Source organism: Chelon labrosus (assembly GCF_963514085.1).
Source record: "Chelon labrosus genome assembly, chromosome: 9".
NCBI classification, from domain to species: Eukaryota; Metazoa; Chordata; class Actinopteri; order Mugiliformes; family Mugilidae; genus Chelon; species Chelon labrosus.
The window spans coordinates 18,501,358-18,515,970 of NC_140359.1; the positions used below are offsets into that span (position 1 = coordinate 18,501,358).

Consider the following 14,613-nt stretch of genomic DNA (forward strand, 5'->3'; position numbering starts at 1 on the left):
GTTTCCTCCCTCTGAACTCATTCATTCTTGTTATAGCAACATAAAAGTTATCAAGCATGCTGTCAGGGGAAAGAGAGGGAGAGAGACAAATACAGAGGGAGGGGGGGTGGGGACAGAGGAATGATGGCATGGGCTTGGCTGCAGTGCAACTCTTGTATGTTTTTCTCAATTAAGTTTTCTGGGACACTGTGGCGTGTTTGTGCACGGTGGGTGTATTCTATCCACCGGTTTCTGGGTTCTACTGTGCGTTACAGTGTATATTTAGTTCAACTGCAGTTTAGAAAAGCAAGCATTGTGGTGCACTGAAGAAGACTTGGGAACGGCTGGTGTCCCTTTGGTCTGGGCTGCTGTTTGGCCGAAAGATGAATATATGCATGCAATCATATGGACATTTACGCGTATGAATATTCGCCCTCTTCCTCTTTAACGGCACATCCACTGGTCTATTTCTGCAAGTGATTTGCATGCAGAGGTCTGGAGAATTGCAGTGCTGCCTGCCTGACTGCCAGAGTGGAGTCAATTCACTTCAATTCACTTCAATTCCTTTCCCTTTTTTTTCCCCTCCCTTTTCACATGAGTCATATCGACAGCCTTGCAACAGTATCCAAATACAATGGGAATGCATCAGAGGAAACATGAATATCTCTTTCTCTTGCTCCCCTGAATGTGTCGTTACCCCACTGCTGTTGTACTTAAGTCCCTATTTTCTCCAAGCTGTCTCTTTTACTATTTTCGTTCCCCTCTCCCTCTTCCTCTTTGCATCTCAATTTGTGTGCATGCCCCTTTCTGTCATAACCTTATGTGTGCTAGGCGGTAATAACTTCTCCTTTTTTCCCCCTCTTTCTCTCACCCATGCACTTCCTTGTCAGTTTTTTTTCCCTTTCCCACCCTTCTCTCCGTATATCTGTCTTTTCTATAAAATAAAAGGTGAATGTAGCCTTTAGCTAGGAACTAGCACTTCAAAGCCCTCTCATTTTCCCTCTCTCTTTTCATCATGGGCAGGTTGAGTACTGTTATAACCCAACTAACCTTTTTCACCGCATGGCTCTTGTCTCTGTCTGATCTCTCGAAGATGCCAATTGCGTAGACTTTCATGTCGAGTGCCATGGAAACATTGTACATACAGCTTGAGTACACAGCATAGAGCAGTTTTGAGCCAAGGAGGTTTGACTCGGCTCCATAAACACAAATATAATCCTACAGATTCAAAGATTACTGTACGCTCGTATACACCGGTGTGTATTGTCACCACCTCACCCAGGTCAAATACACAGTACACGTACACCGATCAGCCACTTAAACCCACTGACAGGAGAAGTAAATAATCATCACCATGGACCATCTTGTGACAATACAGTGTTCTGCTGGGAAACTTTTGGACCTGGCATTTGTGTGGATGTTACTGAGACAAGTACCAGCCTCCTAAACCAGATCAGGCAACCCCACCCCATAGCAATGACACTCTTTGATGGCAACAGCCATCCCCAGTAGGATGCAGCCTGACACCGTCACACAAACAAAAACGGTTTAAGAACAACACAAAAAACATGAAAAACAGGACAAAGTGTTGACCTGGCCTCCAAATTCACTCGATCAAGTATCTGTGGGATGCACTGGAACAAGCCTGATCCACAGAGGCCCCTCCCCTCATCCCATAGGACCCAAAGGCCCCCCACTAACAGCATCCTGTTGCCAGACACCACAGGACACCATCAGAAGGCCCATGTCCGTTCTCTGATGAGTCACAACTGTTTCTGAGGCACAAGGGAGACTTACACAATATTAGGAAGGTGGTCATAATGTTATGCCTGATCTGTGTAAACAGGAATAAATATGAGATGTCTTTTAGGACTTGTGTAATGCTTGTTTCTCATGCTGGAACTAAATACTTAACTGTGTTGCTGAAGAGTTTAGATGTACACCCATCAATTAGCAGCTGGGATAGGCTCCAGCCCTCCCGTGACCCGTCACAGGACAAGCAGTTACAGAAGATGAATGAATGAATGAACTGTCAATTAGCAAATGATATATCGTCACATCTAGTTTCTGTAATGTGACTAATTTTGCATTATTATGCATTACTATGCATAATCTATTTGCTCTCCCACACACATGCACATTTGCGCACATACATTTGCACAACTTTGCGGATTGCTGCTCAGCATTTTGTATTTGAGTTTTGAAACTGTCATGTCGCCAGGTTGGAAGCTACCGCACTTTCCAGTGGAAGCATTGATTTGTGTAACTTTTTCATCTCCCTGTTAAGTCATTAGTTGCAACAGCAGTGCTAGGAACACTTGGATCCAACTTGGAAAAACAGACCACTTCACAGCTTCACAGGTTTTGATGGCCGAGTTTTGTCATCACCCACCCACATCACAATACTGACTCAAACCAAAGAAACAGCATACCGCTGCTGCACTTATTGCTAATGAGATAATTTGTCACCCTACCTGCGAATGAGTTGTAGAATATTTGCATTTATTTCATGTAGTTCTTTTCTTTGGACCACAATTAGCACGATTAATAATCTCTAGATACACTTTCACATTTCATTACCGTGCTTTGCCTTTAACCCAAGACTGCATATTTTTACTTTACAAATGCTTGTCACAGCGGAAAATGTAAATTGACATCATTTCACTGCAGATTCAATTAATGTATGAAATGTGAATAGTGTAGGTAACACTATTTGTATTTCAATTTGTGTGTCTGTCTAGGCAGTTACTTCACATCCGCACTTGCATACAGAAACTTAAATTTTCCCATTGTTCACTGAAAAAGCCTCGGTCAACTTTTCATTTTGATACATTAGCATATAATAGTCTTTTCCAAAGCACTGACTGAAAAAGAAAACCAATGCCAAATGTGCACTATGAAGAGAAAAACTGCTGCGTTGCTGGAAGTGTAGATAACAGACCTGCCTCTTGGTATTACACTATATCTGTAAAATAAATCTCATGAAACATCTATACTCGTTTAATTATGTGTAATTTCCTTTCATCTCATTAAAGACAAAGCACAGAGCTAAGACGTATTACCAGGTGTATTTTATGACCGGGATTAAGGCTGTTTGGAGGTTAATACACCTGCTTTATGCGGGAAAGCCTTTGTGCATACATTTTGATTAGGATTTTATGCATTTCATTGCTGCAGTCTTACAGTCCTTCAGGACATGCACCAGTAGTTCTTGGTTAAAAGTGAAATTTGTACAGAAATGTTTGGTACAGTACTCTCATATACAGTGTAGTACAGAAATTGTACTTTTATTGAGAAGGCAGTTAGAATCGTCCTCTTGGCAACGGAGCCAGACACATATAGAAAACCCTGAAGAGGATCATCCTCTGTGTTTTGCAGTGACATGAGAAGTCATGGCTCGGAAACAATCGACTGTTGAATAGCCCTAGTTTGTCTCGGCTGTCTGAAGGTTATGTGTTGGCTCTGTAATAAAGAAATGTCTATCAAAATGTATAGAAAAATGCATGGCAACTATTGAAGACAGAACTGTGCCCATCACAATATGACATTGCTGTAATGAAAACCGAAGGATTTTATGTGTGGAACCGTATTTTGTGCTTTCTATATGGATATGACATTTTTTGTACGATGAATGACAACAGACAATGAATGAGTTTATTTGTGAAACTGTGTATTGTGGTTTTTGTGCGGCTATCTTAGTGACTAGTTTCTCATAAGCCTATTTGTTTCCCGGCACCACATGGTGCAAAGCACTCGGATAAACAAATCAATCGAAAGAACGGGGGTGATGCAAGACACTCCCAGAAACAGTTTCCGCCTCGTTTGGGATGCTGGCGACTGACTGCTATTTTGAATAGGTTTGAAAGGTCATTGAACTGTTAGAGAGCGAGGAGAGAGAATGTTTGATATGTTGTGTGCAGCTCTGACTACTCCGGCACGGAAAAGAGAGCAAAGAGGTCTGTAGTGCAGAACACAAGACACTCGCTGGCATGTTGTGCTTGGATAGGTGCCTGGAGGAGAGGGACTAGCGATCCCTTCACAGGCTGGTGTGCCAGTACCAGGATTTGGAATATGATACGAGCAGCCATGGGCAGCTGGATGTATACAGTAATTCATTTATGTGTGATCGTGTGTGTGTGTTTCATATCCCGACATCTTGCATTGATTATGAATGCTGCACGTCTCTAGTCTTTCTTTTTCAATTAAAAACCTCCATATCCACGGACCCGCTGTGGCGACCTGGGCCAAACGTAGAATACCTAATGAGTTTATAGTCACTGTGTGTTTGCTCTCGTCTGTGCATATGAGTTCGTCTATCCACATTGGGGATTTGGATTATGTAGCAGATTATGTTGCGTGCCAGTATACACCGCTCAGGTGTAACATTATGACCACCGACAGGCGAAGTTAATAACATTGTGCTCCTTGCGACAGTGCAGTGTTCTACTGGGAAACTTTTGGACCTGGCATTCGTGTGGATGTACTTAAATATATACCACTCACCTAGACCAGACCAGGCACCCCCACCCCATAGCAATGATACTCCTTGTTGGCATCAGCCATCACCAGCAGGATGCAGCCTGACACAGGCACACACACAAAACCGGTTTAGGAACAACTCAAAAGATATGAAAGACAGCACAAGGCGTTGACCTGGCCTCCAAATTCACTAGATCCCAAACTGATCAAGTATCTGTGGGAGGCACTCGAACAAGCCTGATCCACAGAGGCCCCTCCCCTCAACCCAGAGAACCCAATGTTCTGGTGCCAGACACCACAGGACACCCTCAGTCCTGTGGACCCAAGGCTCAAGGGAGCCTAATATTAGGGAACATAATATTAGGAATGTGGTCATAATGTTATGCTTGATCGGTGTAAGTATGAGACTTTGAACATTCAGGGAAAACCAAAGAATTAGTTCAGTTAATTTAATTAAATTTTTCTAAAATGAGCCCAGAACAAAATCATTTGTCCATCATGCGTTGGAAGCGATTTAAGGCAAATATTTGAAAGTCTAAATACTCACTGAATACACATGACTCACTTCCAAACAATGAAAACACTTGTTTAATTTCATACTACTCTGTCATTCACCACCGCCAGGACGTCCGCGTCTTGCATCTTTAATATTTAACGCACGTGGAAATAGAAAACAGGACACTGATGCACCAAGCTGCCAGCTTCACCGTTTGACGGGGTTTTCTTACCATCCGGCGGCCCACACCCTTCAATCTGTTCCCTGTCAATGAAATGCTTTTTTTTTTATTTTTTTTTTGGCGTGAATTATTTAATGAATCAGTTCTGTTTAATTGCTCTAACCTTCCCTTTACATGCAAGTGAGCTGCTCTCTGTTGTTTCACGCTCTGAATTCCCACCTCTGTCAACGAGGGAGCAGACACTTTATTTCTCACTGAAGTAACTCTGATAGAGTCATGTATCATTACGGAGTTCCCCACCGTCTCTCCATAATTCATCCATCTCTTGTTCCCAGCCCCCTTTCATTGCCTTCAACCTCTCCCGCTCCTGCCCGCTGATTTGCATTTGTCTCCATCTTCGCCCACAAGCCTTGATCCGTTCTTCATTTTCTAGAGCTCTTTGCTGCAAGACATTGATTGAAAAATCTCTCCGTCCTTTTTTTTTTTCAGTCGTCATTTGCACTTTTGTTCTGAAATGCACATCCTTAAGTCCCTCTTCTTTCTTTCCTCCTCTGATTCCTCTCTTTTTCTCACTGAATGTATCTCTTTCTTTCCTCTCTTCCGAATCTCCGCATACAGCTGCAGCTAATTAAGTTGTTTAATCATTCATTCCATAGCAGTGCAAGATATCCTTAACCGGCTTCTAAACAATATGTTTAATATATGACACTAATGTGTTACATCGGGCCCACCAGAGCCGTCTGTTTGTTAAAATCGTGTGCGAAACACATCCACCTCTCTCAGAAATTAGGAACTGTTGCCTCGCATGAATAATACAGCCCTTCACTGGGTCAGTCTGTTACAAGCAAATGAGCATGCTCCTGCTCACCACCTCAGGCCAATCACGACAACATAATGACAAATTGAAGTGATTGAGTTACAACACCCCCAGCCATTTTGTCAAGATCTGATCAGACAGCATGTGTGATTGAGAGATGAATAATGCAATGATTATTTGGAGTCACTTTCTCCATGCCATTAGACAGAGCCATCCGCCAAGCTGTCTTTTTGGACAGTGTCAACTCAGCTCAGAGCCAGGAGAAAAAAAAAAAAAAAAAAAGTTGCTCGTCATGTTCATTTATGAAAAGAAACAACACCATAATGCTAAAAGCACTATCATCTCTTTCAATAACTCACTTTCTGGCAACGACCCAGTCAACCCAAAGTCAAAGAGGCATGTTTTAATTGAAGATTTGCACACATCCCCGCATGCTCACACACCTGTGTGCAATTGTCCAAGTGGGAAAATATGACATCTGCCGTGTACACAGGCAACGAAAACAGAGACACACAGAGCCATTAGCAGTGAACAACAACCAATCCATTTTCTAAATACGATTAAAGCATTGACAAATGGGTCATTACCTTGGCTGACAAAGAGAATATGAAGTGGATAGGGAGAGAGGTAGGCAACGGAAATTTGGTATGTTCTCTACACGCTGCAGGATAACGCGTTCTGTGAGGGTGTTTTTGTCTCCGTTTGGGAAAAATGGCTCCCAGTTATTCGTGTTCTGAGCTGATACAATACCAGAAAAATCACTAAAGCCGGAAAAAATCAACCAAAAATACAACCGTAGTGTAAAGAATTGAGAGAGGACAGAAAGAGAAGAGGACGTAGATCTGCCCTGGTGAAGTAATAGCGGTAAAAGCCCCAGGGCTGTAAATGGAGGAGCAGCGGCTTTTCCCAGGGGACACTTACATCTCCTTGACTTTACAATGGATAGTGCTGGGACACAAAGATATATATATATATATTTATATATATGTATGAATGGGTTGAGGGTGGATGAAGGGGTGGCCCAAGGAAACAAGAAATGAGAGAAAGGATTAACTGTTGAACTGTGAATTACGGTGAGGGATGCAGGGCCTTTCACGCATAATCTGAGCATTCACTTACCTTTGTTTTTTTGCATTGAATGATATTCCTATAAATATATATATATATAATAATTCAGTGACAATGTAGAGAACAATTGCAGTTGGTGTGTAAGCTGTCTGTATCAAAATAGAAAGACAGGTATATGACGCTGAAAGCAGGCAGGCAGCGGGAGAGAATAAATTAATGCAACGACATGAAGGTCACAGAGTTTCAATGCCAAATCACCACAGAGCTTAAAACATACACATCAAGAGAAATCTGCATAAAGCTGCAGAATACAATATTCATAATATTTATACTAGGTTCACTAATTATAGAAGATTGCAGTGATGTTGAATTAAAGGTTAAGTAAGACAGAGAGAATATATATATTTTTTTTTCACAAGGAGTGAGGTTGGCCCGAGAAGAAAAGGTGCACGTGGGAACATTATAATTTAATCTAACAAACTGTTGAGTTGATGGATGGATGAATAGGCGGCTGGAGGAAAGGAGAAAAATGAACTAGCCCTCAATGATCCACTGTACATGGTCCAATCTCAGATAATGGAGTAAATGAATTAGTTGAGACTGGATGGGTGGCAAAAGGTGAAGGGATGAGAGATTGGTGAGGTGTTGGGAGGGGGCAGCAGGCAAGAGAGCGGGATGTGGGTAAAGAAACTGCTCAACCCTCAACAACACCGGGAGCTAAAAACTAGGTCAATTATCTGTCTTCACCATAGACTGTATATAAATATGGACGATGCAGCCCCACTTCCTTGCATTGGCAAAACTGACACTATTATACAGCGCTCTGCTCTACCTCCACAAGTTACGAGGAAATGTTGGATTATATACTGTACTTATTTATTTATCAATTTTTTCCCAAAAAAAATAAAAATAAAAAATTTGATGTGTATTTTAGTGTTTTAATTTGGCCCAAGTCCCATCCACTAACATGGAGGGGGTGGAGCTTATGTCCTATACTGCAGCCAGCCACCAGGGGGAGCTCTACTTGCTTTGGCTTCACTACATTACAGTCCAAGGTCTTGACTCATGTTTAATTGAGAGAGGCAGTTGTGGAGTAAGGGTTATTTAAAAAAAGAAGTAGGAATAGTGGCAAAATGAATGTTTAAATGACATAGAGAAAAACAGAGAAAGTGAGAAATGGGAATTGGGGGGTAAAAAGGGGGAGTGGGGGGTGGTAGTCTGGTGAGTGTGATAACTGTTGCAGTGCAGTAACTAGATAAATGTGTGGCAAAGCTTACTGAATTGAGGGGCCTTTGGAAGGAATGGGGAGAAGTGCAAAGATAAAGTTACAGACAAGACAAAAAGAGGATGGATGCGTACATCTGCAGGGCACATGGACTAGAGCTGAAAAGATGATGTTAAACGTGGCAAGATGAAGAGACCAAAGGGGGTCCATTAAATGTTAATAGGAACAGGGTAGGGGGCTGGGGAGGCATACTTGGGGCAGGAATAAAAACAGATTGAGTTGCAAAAAAAAAAAATCATCGGTGTGGTATTGTCAGCAACAGGAAGTGCCAAGAGAACCTACAGTGATGAGTTTCTAGAGAAACAGCGTTAAAAAGGGCATGTTATCTTTTGCTCATTCTACCTCCCTGACCACATTAATTCAAGTGCTAATTCCCTCAAGAAGTGTATATCGGCAAACCAACGGTCCACACACTCACACAGATACACACACGCACGCAGGAATTTATAGAGCTTAGCATATTTCTAGCCTGCGAGCTCTGTGAGTAAGCATCGCTCTCTGCCACTCCGCGCTAAAGCGTGCATGGCACAATGCATGGCAGCGGTTTGGAGCCACGGATCTGGAACAATACATGAAACAATACACAGACACAAGTAGGTCATCCACACACACACACACACACACACACTCACAACCCAGTGCTAGACATGGAGATACACTCCTGGCTTTTACAGTGCTGCGGGAGCTAGCAGGACTTCCTCTCCCTCGCTCGCTCTCAGTGAGCTTCCGCTGAAACCAAACACTTGATTATAATTACACACTCATTTTACTGCCAGCAGACACTCTTTGCCTTTTCATTCAGCTTATTGTTGTAAGGGGATACGCGTATGTTGAAAACAAATTGAGTTGTCTGTCACCAAAGTCATAACCTTAATAAATGACATGCAGCAGATATGATGAAGAATTGCCATTTGGTAGACGTTCCCCTGCTATTGGATGACAGACCCTTGTTATTAATGTTAGAAATCACCAAGCCAGGCTGCTTTGTGGCAGTATCGGATTACGAAGATGATTGCATGCAATGCGTCCTATTAGTTCCAAACGTGTGATAAGCCAAAACAGACGGTGGGTTGTTTCGGGTCTGCTTATGATGTTTGCCTGACACAACAAATGTTCTAGAGCTGTATTTATTGGTTTTCCTCAGGTATTGATTTCCTCGCTTCTTATCCCTCTCTCGTGTTCCCCTCCTCGGTCACTGGGCCACAGAAAGTGGAGGACTGTCTCGGTGTGATAAAGTGCGCGCGGTGCGCATCAGTGTGTGGTGGGAGGAGAGCTGCTAGAGACGTAGACAGAGAATAGAATCGGTCACACCTGGTAGCAGGTGAAGTGCTTGCAGTCCATTTAGTCTGACAGGCCGACAGGCTGGAGAGAGAGCTCAATAACATGCCATGTTGTGCGCAACACATGTACAATGCACACTGACGTATAACATGCATCAAAAAATCTGTGAGTATATTTGGTATGCTTAGAACGTAGGAAAAAGCCATGAGACACAATTTATCTTACTTCCCTCCTGGTTGAGTCCTCAGCGGATGTTTCGGGTCTTCTAAGATCAGTCTCAGCTAAATAAATAAATAAATATATACCAAGATAATTTAACAAAGTAGATGAGTCCTACAGTAAAGCCTGCGGCCGTAAGTCTGAACTCCTGGATGCGTACGTGTCTGTTTGAATGACTGACATTTACATCCCTCAAATAAACACCTCTGCATGACTGCTTGTCAGGTCTTCGCTGCTTTAGCGAGATTGATTCCAGAGTGATTTATCATGCTGCCCACGTAGGGGAAGGTGTGTGTGCTTGTGAGTAGGTTGGCGATGATGTTATTGGTGGTGTGTGAGTGTTGTTTAGTGGGTGGTTATGGTTCGTGATGATAGGTGAAAGATTCCAAATGGCTACACTTGTATTTGTTTGCACTCCTACACACGTCTCTCTCTCTCTCTGTGTGTCTGAAATCCAAACCGGTTTTTGTGCTCAAAGTGCAGTCATTGTACAAAGCAATTATTCTTTATACAATGTCCATCTTTTTAGTTAACTTCGTTCCGAGGCAGGACTTTGTAGAATTTTACATACAGAGCTGAAGGAGACACTTTGATGCTGTTGGCTTTTTTTTTATTTTTTTTTATGTTTTTTTGGCTTTGTTTTAGATATACCATGACCTGAATGAACAAGAAGCTCCGAACAATTATTCATACACTTTTCAACTTTCCATCCTGGATTTTTGCTACATGCTGTCGAACTCTTCAAAGTCATTACACTCATATTTTGCTGCACCAGCAGCTCTGACTCCTCATTTTCACTCTCATTAAACTGTTGCCCACATCAGAGTGATGTAAAGTTGGGCTGGGTTAACGCAACGGGCCCTTTAAGTCATTAACAAAGAGTATTAATGAGCCTAGAGCTTAGAAGCCCCCCACAGACTTAAGAGTGTGTGATGTAGAGGGGATGAGGGCACTAATTCTCCAAAGTGCCCTAATAAGTAGCGGATTAGCAAAGCCTTCCATTAGCCAAAGCCTTGATGATGCTAAGCTAATGCGCTGTAGCTAGACTAGATGCGGCTAAGGCGTTAGCATGACCGCTATAATACAGATGTGGAGCCTGGATTATTTCACCAAAATATTCAAAGCAGTGCAGAGTCACATGCCCCAGCGTGAGGTGCATTTGCATGTAATGTATGCATAAATCCACAGGTGTACCTTCCTCTATGTCCCAACGTTAAGTTCCCACTAGATAGAAGATGAATTCTTGGCTCATTGATTTTAAGAATAATGACTGTGACTAAGTATTATGCTGAGACTTTGTGAAGTTTAATCATATATTGTTGCACTTTAATTAATTCCTCAGAATGTGGACTCGTACATTGGGCCGTGAGATCTAAACGGCTTTAGACACTAATTAATCATCTACATCGTGTGCGTAAAGAAATAAGTTTGACGTAACCTGTCAACCCTAACAATGTTTTGCCAATTAATTACAGAATTGGGTTTGTGTTCGTATGTTTAAAACTATTGCTTCACAATTAAATCAGTGTGGCTGAAGTGTTTGAGTGACAGCAATAATAAATTTACACTATAAACTGAGTTTCTGAGTGGACCATCTCCAGTATGTTTTTAATAATGTGCATTAAGTTTCTTAATTTAAAAAAAAAAAAAAGGCAGACTGTTCAAGACAAACAAAATGTCGCATGAATTAAATTTTAGGGTTTCTTGTGCATCTCAAAAATAATGTGCCCAAATTAAACCAGCGAGGCTTGAACTAACTTAAGTTAATTAAACAAATTGAATTAAACTACCAAAGAAATTAGACAGACACCACGTTGTGCATCATTAACACACAGATAAACACACACACATCCACACGCAGACTGGTTCTGATTTGAGGTTTCATTGTCAAAAGCACCCCGAATATCCAACTCATTAAGATGTGGTGCAAACCAGATGAATAAAAACTCGCTGTCTTGCTGTGAATCTTTCATGTCCTCTCTCTCCTTCATACACGCGTGCACACATGCAACGTTTTATTCTGCTTCTCTCAGCACCACTGTCTCCTCGAGCTTTTCTTTCTTGGAAACTTTTTTTTTTTTGTCTTCTCTCTTTGGCTTTATTTCTGCAGTGTCAACAGATTAGTCCCCGTGGCATTATACGGGCTGACTGTGTGTGTGTTTTTGATTGTGCTTTCTTGCCATCATCCGTTGCCATTGCACAGTTTGTGTGTGTGTGTGTGTGTGTGTGTGTGTGTGTGTTTCTGTTTGTATACTGTCTTAGAAAATTCTTTCAACCTCTTTTCATTTTACCCACGACTGTGACAGGTTGTTAGTCAGCTGTATGCGAGGGACGCAGAGAGGAGCAGTGCAGGAGCAGAAGTGAGGGATGAAATGAGGATCAAGACGGATGAGGGACGGAAAGGGGGCAAGGACAAAAGGGCAAAATGTGGGCGGTCATGTGGGTAAGGAGCTCGCGAAACTGTGGGAGGCAAAGAAAAAAGCAATAAAGAGGTGGTGAATCAAAAGCGAGCGGGAGCGAAGGAAGGAAAGGGGAGAGGTGGATGTTGGTGTTGCCACGAGGGTAAACAAGAGACGGGGGAGAAAATGGTTGATAAGTAAAAATGGCGGAATGGGAAATATTCTGATGGAGGGCTCTCAGAAAGGAGTTGGAAGAGGAGGATGCACGACTCCAAACTGAGGACAGTGAAACGTATTCTGTGGTGCTGCAAGGCAACTGAAATAAAAATCACTGCAGAAGTTGGCTCTGAAATGATTGGGGCTGAAAGGTAAGCACTCAGGGGGGCTGTTTTGGAAAAGAAGGGAGATAACAGGGGAGTGAGAGGGTAGGAGGTAGAGGTGTTTCTGATTGCACCAGAGGCCTAGAAGGGAGGAAAAGGAAGTGAAATAAGCACACATAACGTCTCGGCGCTGAGGAGCGTTTAGGCGGCAGAGGACAAGCAAGGAGGGGGTTGCCGGTAATCTCCGACAAGAAGGGCATATTTCACAATTAAATGCGTGTAATACAACCGAATATATGCAGCCTAATGTATTCATCCATCCATCCAACCATTTGCTACGCCGCTTCATTCTGTAGCGGTCCACACGGGAGTTGGAACCTACTGTACTCCAGGATGGGACGAGAGGCAGGTCAGACACAGGTCGGCAGTCCATCACGACGCTAACACAGGGAGACAGGCGGCCATCCACGCTCACACCTACGGCTAATTCAGAATCACCAGTTAGCCCAACGTGCATTATCTGTCACTGTGAGGGGAAGCGAGAGCACCTGAGAAAACCCAGGCCAGCACAGGGGGAACATTCGAACACAGTGGACCGGGCTGCTGTGACTGTTCTGGGCTTGAAGTTGTGTTATTATATACTGTGGGCCTTCATATAAATTAGCTGCATTATTGCTGGTGACCTTGCCTGGAGGTCAATCAATAATGTGGACAGTTACATGGCTGTGTCACATTCCAGGCTCAAGGCTTGACTGGACTTTCATTTAAGCTGTTAAACATATCTTGCTGTCAGCAGATTGGCGACGGTGATGTTCTGCACCAAGCGTTTTGGCGTTGCACTCATCATATCATGTTATTTACGCTGGAATTTTATAGGAAAGTGACACATCAATCCTTCTCTACGTGTGTTTTTATTCCCGCTCGCGTGTCCATCCATCGATCGTGTCTTGGAGCTCTGAGGGGTTTGCGTGTTTTTATTGACGAAGGAATAGCGCAAGCATTGTTGTGTGTTACAGCAGTATAGGATTTTACATATAACAGGCAACATGTTCCTGCTCAGCAGTCATATTTCTGTTTATGTATACCCTACACTCTCCTCTCTCTTTTTCTAGTTAACTAAGAGCAGGTTTTATCTCACTGCTGCTGTGGTCCTCAAAATAACTATGCAGTGCATGTGGAAACTCGTAGAAAAAGGCCACTTAAGATTGCCTCTCTCAGTCAGTGCTGCAGGTGCTGCAGTGTGTTGACCTGTAGAATAAGAATCATTTGCCTTGGCGAACCCTTCGCCGCAAATAATTACCAGGATCAAAAATATGACTCGGTATCGCACACGGTTGAAACAAATTTTCGCAACTGGCTGCTGAGGACTATTTCAAATGCACTTTGAAAAATAACGTATTCTCCGCCTGTTTCCCACCTCCCTTCTCCCTCTCTGTCTGTTCGCTTCTAGCATGCGAGCTGATGAACCGCGGCATCCTGGCGCTGGTCAGTTCAATTGGCTGCATGTCGGCAGGCAGCCTTCAGACCCTGGCCGATGCCATGCACATCCCCCACCTCTTTATCCAGCGCTCCCCAGCGGGAACACCCCGGTCCGCCTGCCCGCCCACCGGTCGCGTGCCCGGGACAGATGACTACACCCTAATGGTCCGCCCACCGGTCTATCTCAATGATGTCATCATGCAAGTGGTGTCTGAGTATAGCTGGCAGAAGTTCATCCTCTTCTATGATTCGGATTTCGGTAAGGAAATAACGTCTGTCTGTATCTGTTTTTCTGTCTGTCTGTTCCAAGAAATTACATAGGCCTCACTTTCCATCACAGACTAAAATGAAACACTGCAGTAGCCAAGAAATATGATTCACTTTAACTGACATCTGTAATAGGTCCACTCTACAAAACTGGTGTTGTGTGAATTTTACATTTATCTAATGTAATGGTAGCAATGGTTTCTCAGCACGAGAGACCATTAGGGACCTAATGGCTCTATGGTTAAGCCAGGGGCCTCTTGATCTCTCCTTCTTTCTGTCAAGCAAACACTCATGCAGGCTTACGTGGGCGTGTGCGTGCATATCGCCCGGACATAAGGACCCA

General features: G+C 43.1%; 1 protein-coding gene across 1 annotated transcript in view; it reads left to right on the forward strand.

The window, feature by feature from the left end:
* grid2 (glutamate receptor, ionotropic, delta 2) overlaps positions 1–14,613 on the forward strand; it is a gene marked incomplete at its 5' end in the record, with an annotated part of 464,751 nt that overhangs the window by 249,103 nt on the left and 201,035 nt on the right. The window contains one exon of the mRNA XM_084550704.1: positions 13,975–14,262. Coding sequence (XP_084406830.1) covers positions 13,975–14,262 — 288 coding nt within the window. The remainder of the gene's footprint in view (positions 1–13,974; positions 14,263–14,613) is intronic.